This window comes from Haemorhous mexicanus, chromosome 2 (genome assembly GCF_027477595.1).
Source record: "Haemorhous mexicanus isolate bHaeMex1 chromosome 2, bHaeMex1.pri, whole genome shotgun sequence".
NCBI lineage: Eukaryota > Metazoa > Chordata > Aves > Passeriformes > Fringillidae > Haemorhous > Haemorhous mexicanus.
In genome coordinates this window covers 26,521,877-26,540,966 of record NC_082342.1, presented here as the reverse complement: position 1 = coordinate 26,540,966, position 19,090 = coordinate 26,521,877, and the positions used below count along the sequence as shown (strand labels likewise).

At 42.5% G+C, this 19,090-nt stretch overlaps 2 protein-coding genes across 2 annotated transcripts; one reads left to right on the top strand and one right to left on the bottom strand.

Moving 5' to 3' along the window:
- The first annotated feature begins 1,031 nt into the window (after positions 1 to 1,031).
- Positions 1,032 to 3,239, top strand: GPR15 (G protein-coupled receptor 15). Its single transcript, XM_059837993.1, has one exon. It carries the CDS (start codon positions 1,072 to 1,074, stop codon positions 2,170 to 2,172), a length of 1,101 nt encoding a protein of 366 aa, XP_059693976.1. The 5' UTR covers positions 1,032 to 1,071; the 3' UTR covers positions 2,173 to 3,239.
- Positions 3,240 to 14,702: 11,463 nt separating this feature from the next.
- Positions 14,703 to 19,003, bottom strand: LOC132323118 (apovitellenin-1-like). Its single transcript, XM_059837991.1, has 3 exons — positions 16,299 to 19,003; positions 15,769 to 15,928; positions 14,703 to 15,131 (listed from the first exon to the last, which is right to left on the bottom strand). The coding sequence occupies exons 1-3, from the start codon at positions 16,357 to 16,359 to the stop codon at positions 15,032 to 15,034; spliced, it is 321 nt and encodes a 106-aa protein (XP_059693974.1). The 5' UTR covers positions 16,360 to 19,003; the 3' UTR covers positions 14,703 to 15,031.
- Positions 19,004 to 19,090: the final 87 nt, after the last annotated feature.

The following is a 19,090-nucleotide window of genomic DNA, read 5'->3' as shown; positions in this document are numbered from 1 at the left end:
TATGCACTGACAAAGCTGCAGTGAGTTTAGTAGTTTTAAAAATGAGAATTTCTCTTTGATTTATGCTGAAAGGGCTGTCTGTAAGGTAAGTCACAGCTGGAGCAATACTGATACTGCAAATGAAAGATGAAGGAAATCAGAGCTCGTTAAGACAAGTGAGCACTGTTTATAAGAACAGCTCAAGAGTCACGCAGGCTGCGCAGCCAGAAGGAGAGGGAACAAACCACTGCTCTAGAGTCCAGGACTGTGGCTGATGATAAAGCCTATGTGGGGGATGGGAGCATCAAATCAAGTTTCAAATTACAGAAGAATATACAACAAATTGGAACATTATTCTCGAAGTTTCTAATACATTCCTTAAGTTGGATGTGGAAAGTCCAGGCCTAGGGGAATTGGCGGGACTGCAGGGCAGGAGTGGGGCACTGGCAGGGACTGATAAAGAACAACCAGCTACAGGGCAGAATGGATATAGGAGTTTTAAATGTTTTTCCCTATATATATCCATATGAGAGAATTTCTTTCAAACAGAAAGCAACAATCATAAAGAGTCAAGTAAAGTAAAAATCTCCAAGCCTCAGGAAAGTCAGACTTGTCCTGACAAGCAATTTATACAAAATGTTTTGAATATAGATAAAGGTTGGGGCACCTGAATTCACTGTTCTCGGGTTTCTTATAAGCTGGTACAATCTCAAATTTTTTTAAACTACCAATATACTTTCCTAAAAACCAAAAAGTTCAGAATCTCAAAAACTACCTTCCCTCCACCTGAAGGAAAAGCAAAACCTGAAGCTGGAAAATGCAAAAGGGAGATAGAATCAGTAAAACTAAACCTGATTTTTAAAAAAGCCACAATGCATTTATTCTGAAGGCAGGGTTTTGACTCATCAGATACTCTTGTTGCTTGTTCGTTGCCTTTGCAGTTGGTTAAAAGCGTACAAATTACCTCCCCACAAAAACCGCTTTTCTCCTCCTCCCGGCTCTCCCCCTCCTCCCTGCTCACTGATAAAATATTTTTAAAGAAGACCTGGAAGGGCACAGTAGGGGAAGCTCAGAGCCTCCCTCAGAGAGAGGATGAAGACAGCTGGGACAGAAATGGAACTCACCCCGCTGTCATCCATGGCTACAGTCACCTTCAACTATGACTACTACTACGATGACCAGTGCCAGCACCAGCACCTGCAACATATGTCTACTTTCCTGCCTATCCTTTATAGCACCGTGTTCCTGGTGGGCATTGTTGGCAACTCAGTCCTGATAGCGGCCTTGATCTTCAAGCGGAGGGTCCGGAGGCTGATTGACATCTTTATCATCAACCTCGCTACGTCTGACTTCATCTTCCTCATCACACTGCCTTTCTGGGTGGACATGGAGGTGTCAGACGAGAGCTGGAGGGTAGGATCTTTCCTCTGCAAAGCTAGTTCCTATGTCATCTCAGTCAACATGTACTGCAGCATCCTGCTCCTCACCTGCATGAGTGCTGACCGGTACCTTGCTATCATGCACCCCTCTGTCGCACGACGGATCAGGACAAGATCCTATTTTGGAGCACTCTGCATCTCTGTCTGGGTATTATCCTGCTGCTTAGGGATACCAACCCTTTTGTCCAGAGAACTGAAGATGCAATATGGAAAGACTTACTGCACAGACAAAGCCGTGACAGAAGTCAAACAGATCATGTCGCTGATGCTTTTAATCCTGGCCTTCTTCTTCCCTCTGTTTAGTATCTTAACCTTTTACTGCTCCATCACCAAGAGACTCTGTGTGCACTATCAGAAGGCTGGGAAACGTGATAAGAAACTGAGAAAATCCATCAAGATTGTCTTCATTGTAGTGGCAGCTTTTGTTGTCTCCTGGGTCCCTTACAACCTTTTCAAGCTTATGGCCACCCTTTTGCGTCTCCTAAAGCAGCCCGACTGTTTTTCTGGCACGGTTGCCCAGCTGGGCATGAAGGTGAGCAGCCCTTTTGCTTTTGCCAATAGCTGTGCCAACCCTTTCATTTACTTTTTCTTTGACAACTACATCCGGAGAGCCATGCTCCAGTGCCTGTGCCCACGGGTGAAAATGAGCAGCAACAGCTCTGATACCCTGGACAGCCACCTGAGCCATTCCTTATCCAATTTTGTGGCAGGAGAGTGTGCCACCAGGAAGAGGAAGTGCTCTGTGTCCCTCTGACTGTGAGCTTGGACTGTGGAGAAAGGAACTTCTTCCCCCAAAGATGGCAGGAAAAAAAAAGGAGAAACAACAGACAGGTGCAAGTGTAATGCAAGCAGTGCTTCAGGTAGGAGGGATATTGCTTCCTTTTAAATGCAGGTAGATGGAAACAACCACAGAATTGCTTCACAGGGATTGCTGTGGCAATGCATGGTGTGAATGTGAAACCATCATACCAAGAAATAGCTACAAATGCTCATCCTGGAACCCCAGTACAAGTGCTACAAACAACAGAGAAGAACCATATGATTCAGTCAAGGCCTCTCCAAAACAAGTTTTGAACTTATGCCTGCACAGGTTTTTATTCTGTGCAAGAAAAGGAACCCAGGTGTTTCTTTCTGGTTCCTCGCTTGCCCACAAGTAGTGTGCGATGTCTTCAAACCATCCTGATCAATTTTGGGTTTTTGGAGGTTTTTTGAACTTAAAAATCCAATATTTCAACGAATTTGTGTGTAACCAGTTCTCATAACTCGATCTTGTGCATTTTAAGTCTCAGGTTCTTATTACAGCATTAAATCTTTGGGTTTAATTGTAATAATGAAAGTGCTTAGCCCCTTGAATTTCAGAAAAAACAGAATTTTAAGGCAGAGAGACCAGGAGACAAGCAAAACCTTGCACTTAACCTTTCTCTTAAAGAAAACAAGACCAACAAAAGCACACTTGTGCTTTTTAAGACTTTTTTGAGGACCTGACACAATTTCTGATTGCTTGGGTCAGAACTAAAGAGTCACTGCCTTCTACTAAGGAGTGATTTCTAGAGTGAAAGGTTACACACATGCAAACCTGCTTAAAGGCTTCAAAGGGAAGACACCTATGTCAGCTAACACAGCTCATGTAAAAACTGTCTGGACAGTAGAGGAAAAAAACCCTGGAGACTGGACAATGGAAGTGGCATCCCTCTGATGTCACTGCAGCATGTGTACATTCACTATGGCTTTTCACACCTCTGTATTTTCTAAACGACTGTAAATGGGAATAACTCTTTTGAGTGTTACAAATAAATCCTGGTATTTGCATTTTGCATTGAACCTTGTTGAACAGTTGAACTGTTTAATGTCTGCAGAGAAACAAGAGCAGATATCATGCAAGGGCAGTGCAAACCCAGAAACCTGCACATCCTGCCCAGCTCCCCAGCCAGTTCCACACTGGACCACTGGCTAGCAGAGCAGGTGGAGAGCTGGCTCTGCAGGCTTGGAGGAGGCAGAAGCGTCTTTCAGCAATTGCTGGTGGCAGAGTGCTCTCTGGCACACAGTGGGATACTAAAACGAGGGTATCACTGAGACACACAAGCTTTTTTCTCTCCCCTCCCTTCACTGCATGCATTTGTTTCCTCCCTCACTACCTCTTCTAAAAGATTTTGTTTTTTTTCCTCCACATGACAGGCTTTCCCTCCCACCCCCACCTAACTGCCAAACTCCTTTTTCAGGCTTACAGCTGCGTGAAGGGCATCAACTCTTCCCAGACCTGCCAGTGTTTGAGAATGAGGCCAGTGTCAGTTCCAATCTTAAAGTTATAAGGTTTTAAATTTATTTGCAGTGACCTTCAGAAACTGCTGTCTCTTCTCAATCTCTTATCTTCTTTCTATTTTTACAAGTATATAACAAGAGACTCTTTTTTTTTGTAAAAAAATAAGCCTAAGATTTGCCTTTCAACTAAGATATGATTTTTATTATAGAAAAAAACAGTAAGTCAGACTTGTTCATTATTTCCTTGATCCCCGCTGAAAGCACTACAATACTTCAGAATATAGCCAATCCACAAGACTTTAAATAATTCTAGTTAGAGCTGCTGGTTTCTTTCTTTCTTTCTTTTTTAATACTTCAAAACACCAGATCAAATCGGAAAAATTACTGAGGAGCTCCACCAAGATCTCATGCCTAAAGATTTAGTTTCTGGAAAATAACAAATAAACTTGATAAATATTGTCAGGCTTGAGGAGAATAATGTATAAATGCCACAGCAAATACTCCACATGAGCAAAGAATTAAAATACATGAGACAATTATTTCAGCAAAGGAAAACTTGCCAGTTTCTTTCAGTCTTTCACCCAAATTAGCGTAATTTATTTTCTTGTGAACTGCAGATCATTTGGCACTTTCATGACATGGTAAATATTATTTTCAATCTTTTTTTATTTAAAGAAAAGACAACCTATACTTGAATAGCTTTACCTCAGGAACTTTTACTATTCCATATTAACATTTATTATTTGTTTGTTGGCATTTACATATCTTGGGATGATACCAAAATTATTGTGATTGAAAGTATTTAATGTGGAAGACTTGAATAATGTAACAGGATGCTTATTTTCTCCATGTTAAAAGAATTGAATGACAGTAAATTGCTTTGCTATGTAAAATGGAAATAGTGCAATTCTGACATGACACTTACCAAAGACCTTGGCCAGTAATTTGCATTGGGCTTTTTCCCCACACAACATTTATTGTTTTAAAATAAATCCAATATGACTGCAGCTAATAAATATGGTTTGGCTTTTTGTAATCTAACTTCTGCTTTCATAGTCATGAAAAAGTAGCAAAGCATTGCTAGAAAATCTGTCAATGAGTCGGGATGGAAACATTCATCTGCCCATTCCACAAACATTTTCATTATTTCAGAGATGCTTTTATATTGCCTTAGAATTAAATCAGGACCTTTTGCGGTTTTTAATGAAAACAACTACACCACCAGTACCACTCCCAGTCTAGAGGTTGGTGCACTTTCTTGAGGTGTGCACAATCAAAGCTGAAGTGCCTTTTCTTCTTCATATAAATCAGGATCCTGTTAGATATGTCTCTTGGTCTCCATTTTGGCTTGAATGAACCAGAAATTTTCAGAAATAAAATATTTCATCTCAACACAAAGAAAAATTGTACTCAGACCTGATGCTTGCTTAAATAGGCAAAGAATTTTTGCAACCTTAATTTCAGCAGCAGATGTGCTAACACCAACAACTGCTCCACAGCTAAATGGAACTTCAAGTTGCAGAAGATTGAGGAAAAAGTCACACAGGGAATAGCCTCAGACCAAGGATAAGCAGGGCAAACTTGCAGCGCTAAAAACAAGAAAAGTGGTGTAGACACAGTGTGGACTGACCCTCCACAAGTATTGCAGTGAAGATTGGCTCTTGGAAGCCAAGAGGAGAACTTCCACTGACTTAGATGCATCCAGATTTCATCGGCAGCTTCTTGTGCTGGCTCCTTTAGACTGGTGGGAGGAAAAGCCCTCGCAGCCTGTCTGTGCCTCAGGTTTCTAATAGGGTGGACTACAAAAAGAATATTTCCTGACTTTGTAACAATGTTGCAATGATATTTATGAGGTTTTCTCCTCATAAATAGGAGAATAGGGGCTTTGCAGAGCATATTGTACAAAGAGATATCAGCTCGTGGGTGGGGACACTTACACATATTCCTAACAGATAGACTGTTACTACTGGAATACTAATTTGTTATCCCTGCAGGATCACTTCTGCTCTTGAGGTCAGCAGGAACTTGTGAGTAGATTTACAAACTGATTTGAGTACAAATCATTACGTGTCCCAAAATGTCTAACTGAAACACTTGTACTCAATGTTCTTAAAGGTCTTTCCCAATTGAAATAATTCTATGATTCTTCTCTGGATTAAAAGGCTTCACCCAGTTAAGGAGAACATTTCGTAGCAAATGAAGAACAGAAAGACACCCACAATCCTGCAATGGAAAATCCATCACCTCAGGCTATTTACCAAATATGTCAGCATTCTGCATATTGTCAGAGAAAGGGATCAGCTCATGAAGAGGAGCAAAGAGCGAGCTACCTAAATTCACAACGGATGGAAACTGGCAATGAGTTAAATGGCCTCAGAAGTAATTACAATGCTACCCAACGTCACACACAGAAGTGGCTGGGAGCCCCTAAAAAACCAGAAAGGGCCCATGGTGTCTCATCTAACGTTTTAATATTGTACCACAAAGCCTGCAATTAGCGCGCTCTTGGTCTCAATAACAACCCAAGCAGCTGCTCGGTTAGCAGGTGCAGGTGTTCAGTATGCTGCTGGAGTCTTGCTGCAAGTGACAGGAGGTTTTGGAATAGTCCAGTCTCACTAAATGACAGAGGGGTTCTGGCCCCAGGCATCTGGGCAGCTAAGACTTGAGCTCATAATGAAGTAAAAGAATGCAAAATATAGGAGATGAAAAAGCAAGTGGAATAAAAACTAACAGCCTTCAAGAAGAAAGGCAGTCTTCCCCCTCTGAGCTGGTAAAAAATTGCTGCCCAAATTGAGGCTGTGTTCATTTTTTTTTTTTTAAATATGAGTTGAAAAGTAGGGGCTTTTTTCCCAATTCACCTCACTTATCTTTCTGAACAGATTGCAGCAGCTTTGGAAACTGAGGCCACTTTGGTTTGAGAGCCAACATGATCAATATCAATCATCCAAATAGTGCATTGTGACCAAAATATGTATTTTCAAACTTCAAAACAGTTTCATTATTAGTAAAAGACCACATTCTTAGTCAGAATCTCCCACTAAATCTAATAAGTGAGTATACATCCTCTCCTGTTTACTTCTCACATTTTCTAGAGTACATGGGATTTTACAAGAGGCAACTCGGCAACAGATCTCAAAAAAGAAAAGGCAAATGTTTCTATTAAAATTTGGACTAAATTTAGCTGCTTTGGGGACTAGAGTAGGTCACAGGGAAGGTAAGATGAGAATCCTATCTCAAAGAATATGCTTCCCACAAGGTAAATTCAAAGGCTTTCATTTGTATTAGCACTGATATCGAGAAAAGGTGACTTCTCCCTTTCTAAAAAGCAGATCCTTCAAAAGCAAAGTGGATTCAATAGTATCAGGAAATAACTGGATGCATCCAAAAGTTACTAGTCAATTCTGAAGAAAAAAGCTAAAAAAGCAACCCTCTTTTTTACTGTGCAATGGAGTTCCCAGAATCTGATGCCCTCTTTCTTTCTCCATTGATAAAATTAGTTAATATGAATATAAAAGATCAGCTGTTTCTCAAAGACTGCCCTTTCTTTAACCCTCAACTTGAGGCGAAGAAAACCAGACTGTGAAACTGTGTGGCATCTGCTCAGAGATTGAAACTTGGTCAGTGGTTTTAAAATCCATCAAAATTTTCAGTCTAGCTTTAAAACTGTTACACAAAATGTCCAAAAAGTCAAACTTGAAATGCAAAGAGCAGCTTTTGCACTGAGAAACACCATGTATAATTAAATACAGCACAAATGTTTGCCATATATGGTACCATGCACCTGACTTGACCACTCATGTGACTTCCCTCTGTTCACTGCCTAAACAACTGCTTGACTTACAACCACCATTTCCCCTGTCACCCACTCGTCAGCCTCTGGGAACCACAGAAACTTCTACCCATGCCTCACACAGAGAAAACATGCAAGCCATTATGAAAAAAAGAACATTAAAAAAAAAAAAAGAGAGAATACAGCAGGTGCGTATTTCCTTTTGCCTGTGTTTGAACCTGTGGGAGTTACCCACCATGGGTACAATCACGCCACCTGAAAGGTGTTGCAAGTAAGAGTAGAAGGTTGGCAGCTTTCAAGAGACACAGATACATTCATAAACCTCTGCTCTCCTCATAACCAGCCAGGACACTGTGAATAGAAAGGTGCTGAGAAGCAAAGAGGGCCACAAATGCACTGAGAAGTGCAGTGGTGCACCCAAAACCTCAGCTCTAGATGGGGTGTCAGATGTTATGAAATCTAGTCAAAGAACATGGTACTTCTGACCACTTAGGAACACTACCAAGTAATTTAAAAACTTTTTCAAGATGCCTCACCAGAACAGAGAAGAAGGCTTTGGAAAAATCTAAAGCTAGAGAAGAGAATAAACCTTGAGCAACCCTTATAATCCCCTAGCTTCCAGGAGTCGTGTTTTGGCAACCTCATTGAGGGTGCCATGACACACACTTTTGCACAGCCACTCAAGAGGCTGCGACCTTCCTGAAGCTATTAAAAATGTCTGAAATCCCTGCTGATTCATAAAGGAGAGGTAACTCTCCTACTCTTCTAATTTTTAAGTACTTGTGCAACTAGACTGATGATGCTTATAAGTCCTTATTTCCACTGTTGTCCAAATAAGTAATTACTGTAAGTATGGAAACTGCTAGTTTTGTTGAAAATCAACTGGAATTTTGTATGACTAACTTCAAGAAAGCTGGGGTTTGGCTGGCTGAGAAGACTAAAAGCCTAACTCACAAACTACCTACCCAGCACTGAACCCAGGTGGATTAGTGTGTCTCCTAGAATTCATGCTAATGAAGATGAGACACACTCATCTCCAAAAGCTCTGAAGACCCATGAAATTCATAATTCTGTGGCCTCACACAGAGAGAGGAGCCATCCAAATAGTGCTCCCAGCTGTGCTGCTGGACTGGGTTTCCTATGCTGCTGGCTGCACCTTCTTTAAAGTGCCTTCAAGCAACTTGGATGAAGCATAGGGCAAGGTCACAGTAATTTAGGCATCTGTGTTCTCTGCTTTAGGCACCTCTGTTCCCTGCTCTTCTCCCATGGCTGTAAGGACAGGATAAACTCTGGTATAAAAACACAGCAGCTGAAGTGTCGGCTAACAGCTGCAGGATAACTACCGGGCTTTGACACAGAGTGTCTCATGTTCATGGAGAGGACAAATAGTGATGTGCATCTTCTTCCTTTTGATCTGAAAAAAGCAATCTTCTGTTCTGACTCATGCTCTAACAAGTGCCATTACCAGTGCAGCTGGAGAAAACTGCAGGCAATCATCTGGTTCACTAAAAGCACACACTTAACAGATTATTTTTCACATGTATCTGTCAAAACCCATAAGGGTAGGTAGCTGTCCTTTATCCTCAGGACTCACAAAATTCACTGAAAATCATGAGATGCCATGCCAAATATATTCAGAGGTTCCTGTTACTTGGCTTTGAACTAGTAGGTTTACCCTTTAACCACAGACTTTCCTTACACACACTGGAAGGGAAATAAACATTCCTTTAAAAGGAAAGCTGAAGGGTTTTGAGGATATAACCATCTATTAGTATCACACATAGTCAGTCCACTCAGGAAACAGCCATGCTGCCACATACCAATTTAGGTGCTTCAAAACCAGGTTTTTTATTTACTCAGTTATTTAAGTCAGGTCTGAGATTTGCTTCATCAAGGGAGTCAGTTATAAACCCTGGTACTCTGTGGGGGAAAATGCATGGCAAGAACTGAAGTACTTTCTGCATTCGTGCTCCATATTTTGATTTTATGTGTTATGACAGGAGTCTGCAATGTCTGCATTACCTGCCAGCCCTCTATGGTGGATAGCAATGAGCTGCCCAAAAAACTTCTGTAAGTGCCTACTGTTCTTGTCTTTCGATACAAGAATTTTTCTCTAGGTTTACAGATGACAATGGCCTGCACCATATTTCTAACACTGCACATGAGCTGGCAAAAATTATTGACCTATGGTGAGTCAATTCAACAGAGAAATTTTTTTTTCCTCACTCCTTCACCTCCACAGTGAGCCCTCCTCAGTAATATATGGAGGAAAAGGCACTTACAACTGAAGTGGAAAATTTTTAAACCTAACTGCTATTAAGAAGTCCAAAGAAGAATGGAATTTTTCTGAACAAAGAACATTTTAGAAACACAGTTAATCAGATTAATGACTGTTTTGGATGAAGCATTGCTTCTCAATAAATAGTCAAGTATTATGTGTCATGTATACATATGTTGATTTTATATAATAGATTTTATTTTTCTGGGGTATCAAAGTACTATTTGGAAAAATGGGTAACTCCAAATAAAATGATCATTTTCTCCCTCCAGAAAAATCTACCAGTTATTTTTACAAAATAGGACTTCTATCAAGTCAAATTTATAATTAGAATAGTAAAAGCTCATTTGAAATCTAAAAACCACAAGCCTTTTCCTGACCAGAAAAGGATTAATTAGTTACTTAGATTGCTAAAATAATTGTATGTAGCTCCAACTATTTTTGCCACCCAAAAAGAAGAAATAGGACACTTCCCACTTTCATGCTGAGCAAAGCAGCTCAGAAATATGGGCAACCTAAAAGGCTGAAATAGCCAACAGCCTCAGTGGCAGTTTAACTGACAAAAGGCAGAATTAAACTAAGGATAAAACAGCCAGTGGCCATTAAAAAGGTTTGATTTATGTGGGTTTCCTTCCTTAAAAAAAAAAGAAAACAAACAAAACCAAAAACAACAAAACAACAAAACTTGGGATTTACTTGACCACAGCTGAGAAGAGATTACTCCTGCAGGTCACACAGCCACGTTGGCTGTTTTACAGTCCCGTGCCCTCCAAGTATCAAAGCCGATTTGAGCACAGCATTTGGAAGCCGCTGCTGAAGGACAGGTTACCTGGGAGGATCTGTACTCCACTCCAAAGCAGCAATCCTTCACTGACTTTTAACATCAGGCACCCCCAAGAAATGCAAGAGACAATGAAGCCTATGGAAAGAAGAGAAAATGTTACAATCAGGAAAAAAATAACTGTCCTGAAATATTTTTTCTAAGCAGAAAACTTAATCCACTGGTTTTCAAACACTGAGTCACTCGCACATTTTTCCTTTACATCTGAAGTTTTTTTCTCTCAAGAGAACTGAGAATAAAATAGCCCCAAAACCAACATCTGAATCAATTTAACAAGGATGCTACTGTAAACCTGAAGATAGGTGAATATAAAGGTGAATATATATGATCTGTGCTCTTTACTGACATGTACAACAGCTGTACTTGTAAATATTTCTTCTGTTAAGATCTTCAGGAATCAGTGCATGTCGTGGTTGATTAGTTAGCTTGGACTTATGCTGCAATTTTCTGGGTTTTTGAATAGCAAACCCAGAAACACTTTAGGAAACATTTCACAAATAAACACATAGAGAAGTGGCCTAGTCGCATATCGCCCCCAAATCTAACCATAAAGAAATCTGCAACACGGGATCATCTAACCTGGCACACCCTTTCTCCCCCACAAAAAACTGTGTCTGCAAAGCACAGCATGGTCACTGCACACCCAGATGAAAGGAGCCCCCACCTCTCGGGTGAGCACGCAGATAAGCGAGCAAACACATAAGAAAAACTTTCTGTGTATTACGGAAACAAGACTCAAGCCCTCCCCACCCAACGCCGGCCCAGCTGCAGCCTCTCAGCCCCAGCCCGGCCCATGCCGAAACACGCTTCCCATTCCACGGGGTCAGGCGGCCAGTAGGGGGGAATTTACCTATTCCAGCCTCACCAAAGAGTGGGATTATGGCTGGAAAACTGCTCCTCCCTTCCTCCAGCCACTCCCGCCCGACTCCCGCCTACCCGAGCATCCCCTGCCGGGCTGGGTACCCCTTGTCCTCCCCAGGCAGTTCCCGCTCCCCGAGCGTGCCTGCGCTCCCTGTGCGGCGCCGGGAGGCCGCGGGGGATGAGGGGACCCGGCGACATCGCGTGCGAAGCGGCGGCGGCGGCAGTGCCGCTCTGAGTCAGCGCCCGCCCTGCGGCCGGCACGGCGGGCGGGGAGCGAAAGGGAGCGGGCGCTGACTGATCCCGGCCGCCCGGCCGGCACGCAAGGCTCCCGCTGTCCCACCGAGCCCCTCCGCAGGGAGCGCTGCCCCCGCAGCCAGCCGCTGCATCCTTGTGCCTTTTTTTCCTTACTGACTTCACGCACCCGTGCACACACAGCACCCCGTTTGTGATTTTGGCGTTTACGTTAAAAATCTGGGAAAGCCTCTTTGCCAATAGCCCGTGGGGAAGGGCAGAGCCCTCAGAACTATGTCCGCTCTGCGTCTTACTGTGCATCAAGCATCTCATCCTGCTCCTTCCCCTCGCTGTGCCTGACCGCACGGCCTTCACCAGGGAACAAAAACTGCGGTACTGAGATGGAATGTCTGCATGTGTGTAGGTGTGAGTACCAGCCAGTAGTTTCAAATATTTTACAAGATTTTTTTCCAGTCCTTGTCTTCTCAAACATCCTGCACTGGACTTCTCTGCTGCCGAAGGACTTGGGCTGCTTGTCGAAAAGGGCAGCAACCACTTTTCAAAGCAGCACAGAGCCGGGGCCTGCGGTCCCTTAGCATTAATTAGTGATTTTTCCAAACGCTGAAGAGAGGAGGGGAGGTAGGAAGTGTAAAAGCCATAAACAATCCGAGCCACTGAAAATGGCGTAAAGTACCCACCATGATAAATACTTTTCAAGAAAGGGTGTTTTTTGCAGAAATCATGAACACCCAAAGGGTTATTCCCCCATCTCAGAAACAACAGAAATTTGACATTTCTTATCATTTCATGTTAATTGACTCAGTTGAACCAGTTACGCCACAAGCTTTTCCAAATTTGCAAGGTGAATGATAATTACTCAACAAGAAAGTTCCTATGACACGAATCTCACTGAAATGAATGCTTCACTTACAAAGCCTCTCCAAGAATCTTGAAGCACTCAGTGAGCTCTGCAACAGGCATCACTTGGGAAGTGATTTCTGTACATATTTTTAAAAGAAATTACAGATTACCTTGTTTATTCCACTTGAGAATTGAGAGTAGATATGAAATATTTTAACACTGAAATATAAAACGTCTCACTCATTACATGTCCCTTGAATTTGCCCCAGGGTCCTTTTTGGGATAAAAATCTTTTTTTCCTCTACCTAATCCCAGCCTGAATGCTGTCTCAGCTGCTAGTTTCTGTCTTAAAGGATGCTGGTAACATCCTTTAGGGGTGGAAGTGGCAGTGGAAGGTTGTCTACTTTGCTCTTCATAGCTTGCCCCACGTTGTAGATTGTACAAAAGATTAACTACCTGGAAGGTTTTCTACTTGTTTTTTTCAAGCATAAAAATGCATAGATAACTAACTAAATGGTCAGGAGCTTGAGTACAAACACAGAGATCTATGTTCTGATTCTGTTTTGCCCATCTGCTAAAATCAGACATCAAACTGCTGTTCAGGATTCATCTGGCTTGGATTTTCTGGAGGTCATATTGCAAAGAAGCAAAAAGATAAAATTAAGTGCACTCAACAAAATGTTGACTTTTTAATGTTTTAGCACAGAATTCATATCAGCTACTGTGCTGCTCCGGCTGTGCAGTGATGCAATACAGCAACACCACTGGGTTGCATTGGTGAAGTCACACACAGGCTCAAAATGCTACATGAGGACCCCTATACTTTCCAAACTTTTTCCTACTCGTTTTGGCAGTGCAGACAAGTAGATTGAAAAGGCTGAAATGCCAATTTCCAGGACACCAAATTCTTAAGAGAATATTCAGGCTCTTTCATACACTCATGACTTTCACTCTGTCAGAAAGAAGTACTTTTGAAATGCCAGAAGAACAAGATCTATTCTGAGAAAATACAGAATGGTGACTTATTCCTTGGGACAAGAGAGAATTTAAGTTGCAGGGCTTCTCCTTTTAAGTGTCATATTTAGGGAAAAAAAAAAAAAAAGATTGAACAGACACATGGGAAACAAGCAGGAAGGAAGTCATCCCTGTAGCAAAAGAGCTAATGGACCTGGCTTTTTCATGTGGTAAATATTCTTATCACCAAAACATCTGCTTTTCTGAATCTCCTCCTAAATACAGGTCCATTTACGTAATACATATGCATGTTTGTTCATTGGGCCAGAGAAGCACAGACTGTCTAAGGAATATGAGCAGCAATAAATAAACCTGCAAAACATCTCTGCAGAACAGGTGAAGCCATTGGAGAACGAAGAACTTGCTGCTCTGCATGGGGACACTGATTTCATTGTGATTGCACACGGTAAAAATGAATTGCTGAGACAAAGAAAATGGAGAATGAGGGGATTTTATTCCAGGCAAGTGGTTAGGTGCAAGCTTATAGCTGATCTGACTGATAATTAAAGAAACAAAACAAAACAACATAATTATTGGTTTGCTTTAGCCTATGCCACAGTCTGCTATTGTGACTTCAGAAATATTGCCTACTTGCTTCTGCTTGCTTAATGAGAAAGAAAATAGATTTCTCTGTCCAGTGTCGGTTTCTGGGCTGATGCAGTTACACAGGAATGATGAGGACGTGGCAGGTCTTCATACACAGTGCCAGGCATAGGTCCCTCTAATAAACTGGTCAAGATAGTGAGAAATTTTCCACTCATTTCTCCTTTGGAAAAGCTCATTCAGTAGCCTCTCTGACTAATGAGACATCCTTCCAAAGTCCAGTTTAGGTTGATGGACAGTTCAATTTACTGGCACTTGTTTTCCCAAATTATCTGAAATCTTCACACACGTGATACAGGTGCACCTATTTGCTTCCCACCTACCCAAGAAGCACAGTCAGTTATGGCTACTCTGAAAGATGCTCAGGTAGTACCTCCTCCACCCAAGAAAAATCTGAGCTTAGTTAAAAGTGCCTGAACACCCAGGGTTTGTTAGCATTGCCTGCAAAAACTTCTTGTGAATCACAGCTACATTCTCAGCAGAATGGGATGCCAAGGTGAGTCAGATGCCATAATGGTCAATACAAACAATAAACTTAAGGAAGTGTAACAACCAACATTTTTTTTTTTTTATTAGAGGGGCAATGACCAAGCCATTCAGGAGGAATTAATTTTCAAGATTTGGCTACAGAAGAATCTCTATATTGCCGTCCCCATGCCCAGCCACTTGTTTTTTTTCTGGGGAGGCTTCAGCAGATGCCTTCGGCAGACGCCTTCCATCTTTTGTCTTTGAAGGTGGGTTCCCTCTGGTGGCATTAAGAGGAGCATCGATTCTGTCTTATTGACTTATCTTGGTCCGTAGGGGGGCAGGGGGAAAGAGGACACTGGAAGGTGTTACACGCTCACATCAGGAAAGGCTGACTTGTCTTCATTTGGCTAATAGCCTAGGATTCTTGTGTACCACAGATTCTTTATTTTTTCAACCAGCTGTTCAAACATTATACTGACTTTAGTTGCTTCTTTGGCGATTCTCTGTCTGCAGGAGACAACAGAGTATGTGGTAAGACACACAAGTATGAGAGGGTAATTCCCATCTGCTGTAGTTACCACTCTGCCTGTCACCAGGAGAGCAAAGCTCCTCAGCAGTCCTAGAGGGGTTTTCCTCAGAAGACAGGAATAGGCAGTACATGTGTGCCATGAGTTACATGAAACTGTCTCTAGGGTGATCATGCTTTTCCTTTTGTGAGGAAACTCATTCCCTTACCTTGAACAAGACATATGCACAACTAGAGCCAGGTCTGTGATTTGCATCAAGTGATCCTGGCACACTGAGTACTCAGCCCCTCACAGCACTGCAGCACCCTTCCAGAGGAGCTGATTTCCCACCAGCCAGCAACCTCCTCCCTCACTACCTGTCGATAAAGAGCAATACCTGCCATCCCTGTGAACACTGTGTACAATGTGCATCCCTGGGAAGAGCTTTCACCAGCAGACCGTATCACCTCACTCCCCCTTCCAGCACCTTGCTCCCTTGGTACATCAGGCTTTGGTTGCTGGTTAATTTCCCCTTGGATCTCCCCACAGGGATAGCTGATGAGTCTGTTCTTTCTCCCACACCTCCCTCTCCCTTTTCACACATGGCTGTTGGAGTGTTAGTACAGAGCTTTCCATACCTGGCAGCAATAACTGTTGGACTCTGGACAGTATCCAACAAGAACTGGCTGACTTTAGGGGACACCTTGTTCACAGCTTCATAGAAGTAAGATGCAATAGTCTCAGGGATGGCCAGCAACTCACGACGGTCTTTCTCAAAGATGGACTTGGACTGCACTTCTGAGAAAAAAAGCAAAACTCCATGAGGTTTCTCATGTCTCTTGTGTCTCTGGTATCTTCCCCCAGCTGCAGGGGAAGAGATTTGAAATTCTGAGATTCAGAACCTCCCCCAGGATTTGCTCTCCAGCATTCAGCACCCTCTCTTCACCCAGTCATGGGTATCTAAGTCATAGACCTTCCATGGCAGAGCATTTGCACCCAGTATGGGCAGTTTTCATGCCAGGTCTCTACTGACTTGTTCCACACTGCCAAGCAGTGTGTATTCATTGTCTTCAACTGAATTATTTGGCTTCATTCCTACTTCATGATGCATGAGAATCTGTGGAGCTGACCTTTGTCTCAGACAAACAGCAAAGCTTTTCAGACTTACCCGGGAGAGTGGTGCTAAGGAGCAGAATCAGAGCTACCACCAATGCCCTGGATTGCAGCATGGTTTGAGTACCAGTTCTGCTCTCTACACAGAGAGACCTGAAGGAATCAGCATACAGTGTTTGGGTTGTTTTCAGAGAAATAAAACATGTTGGTTAAACACCAAATTTCTGCAACAAACCTAACCAATAAACGAAGACAAGAACAGAAAGTTCATGTGCATTTCCTCTGAAGAAGTGAGGAAAAGGTAGTATAAAAATGTTGTCCTTTTCTTTGTATATTCACAAATATCCACAATAATAACTTTCAGAGCTCAAAGAAATATGGGCAGTTAAAGCTAGTTCTTTTATATGAGATCTAAAATCCTGTTTCAGCACTGAACAAACCAGTAAAAGTGCTAGAAGTCAGAACCAATTTCCAAAATGCTTAAGTACAACTGAAAAATTCATATTGTGGGATTTCTTCATTTTATTTGTTTTGATAAATTGCTCTAAAGAACATTGTGCTAGTTAGTACATTACATACAATGATCATCTTAGTGACTCAGTGATCTGAGCACTTTCTCTTGCTTTAGTTGAGGAAAGTCCCAAGTAGCTAACTAGGTTCCCTTGTCTTTTTCACTCTGGGATTAATGCAGCAGACAGTAGCCTAAGCAGAACAAGTTCCCAAAAGTGAGTGAATGCAAAATTTAGCTTCATCTGACTTCCTTTACTTTTGTCTTTTAAAAAAGTCAGAATTTGCTACTTGGCACACTGAAAATATGAAATTACATCTAAACAAGCTTCCAAACATTCTGCATTTAAAAAGGTGTTTAGAAATTAAAATTTATTTATGCCCCCAATTAGGGGGCTTCATCACTCAGAGGAACACGAATGAAACTTTGAACATAGGAATTGCAAAAGCAAAACTGACCAGAAGTCTATTATATGTGAATGCTTTGCTAAATCCTGTACCAGGTGGTTACAAGTCAATGTTCCATTTTATCCCCCAGTAAGGAGATTTCCATACATTTTTATTTCCTTCTGCACAGATTACCTCCAAAAGCTACCACCCAGTTCACTAGATGTTTGCACAGTTGCTCCTTTATTACCCTTCCTTGATTTTTAATCCCAGAGCTAGTTTTTCTCCACGTACACAAAAGGCAGAAATTTGCTTCCCAGGAGCATGAACAGATGCTCTTACCCACTTTAGAACTTGCAGTCCCTGTGGTGGAGGCACCTGGGAAAAGGTTATGTATCTCCCAACACTGAAATTCTGCAACTCCCACCATGGGTTTGACCCTCGTATGAGTGTCTTATGGATTATCCATCACTCAGCTTCAGAGCACGTGACCCCAGGTACTCCCACCCTCCTCTATTTCAGCACCATTCCTGGCTACGGAGCGTGAGAAGGGCTCACACTTTGGTTCACAGTAGGAGATGAGGCAACCTCCACTCACTTGTCTATGAGCTAGATACACCAGTCACAAAGTCCAAGCCACCCAGAATAGAGTTCAGCTCTTACCTGTCCTGCTTTCTCTCTTTCTCAGGCTGAGGTAGGTGCTCATCTGAGACCCTGGCATTTATGCAGAGCTAATATAGTGGTAGCAAGGGGTCAAAGGTCTGCTTTGTTTCCCCATTTGCTCTTTTGCAAGCATGTCCAGCTCAGTGGGACAGGCAAGAAGCTGTGGAGGACTCTGGACCTGTTATTGAGATTTGGTAATGGAGGGTCAATCTGACCTGAGCCCAAGAGATGTGGAAGGCAGCTTCTGGGTCACTGAGCCCCCTACTTTTGCAAGCAACCATGTCATAGAGGCCCCTTTCATAAACTGACCAAACTCCACATTAATAGCAGCTAGAGCTGGGCTAAATTTTGTTCCCACTCTTCCTGCGCTCTAACCCCACTGCTCTGACTGTTGGCACTTACCTGCAGCTGTTACACCAGTTTCCTCTCCTTTTACAGCAAATGCATTAACCAAATGGTGCACAGTGGTGTGCACTCCTCTCACGCTTCTTTCCCTGTGCACAGGCTGACTAGATGAGAATACACCTGACACAGCTGTCAAAACTATGGATTGGACTCGATGATCTTTACGGGCTCTTCCAACCTAGTCATTCTGTGAATTCTGTGAACTTACCAGGAGGAACATCCAGCTATGGGATCCCCAGCCCAAGATACACAGAGCTGTTAGAGTGGATCCAGAGTGGCACAAAAAATTATCATGGGGTTGGAACACATCTCCTGTGGGGAAAGGCTGAAAGAACTGGGGCTTCAGTCTGGAGAAAAGGCTGCAGGGAGACCTTATTGCAGCTTTCCAATACTTGGAGGGTTCTTATCAGAAACACTAAGACTTGACCAAGGCTTGTATTGACAGGAAAAAGGGAAACAGGTTTAAATTGAAAGTGGGTAGATTTAGATGGGATGGAAGGAAGAATTCTTTGAGGGTAGTGAGACACTGGAACAGGTTGTTCAGAGAAGTTGTGGACACTGGAAGTACTCAAGGCCAGGCTGGATGGGACTTTGAGCAATGTGGTCTAGTGGAAGGTATCCCTGCCTAAGGCAGGGGCAGGGTGGTTGAGATGATCTTGTAAGGTCCCTTCCAACGCAAACCATTCATAAGATTCTATGGTAACATCTCCTGAGGCTCCCTAGTCCCAGTCAGAAAGTGGCTGCATTGCTGCTATAGGGAATGTTTTCCCATAGCTCATGTTCCATGTGCCCCTTGGGTCTCCAGTAGGTCCTGTCACCTGTGTTCGGCACATGTAGACAGGGGCAAGAGACAGAAAGGCTACAACACAACTACAAAGGGCATCA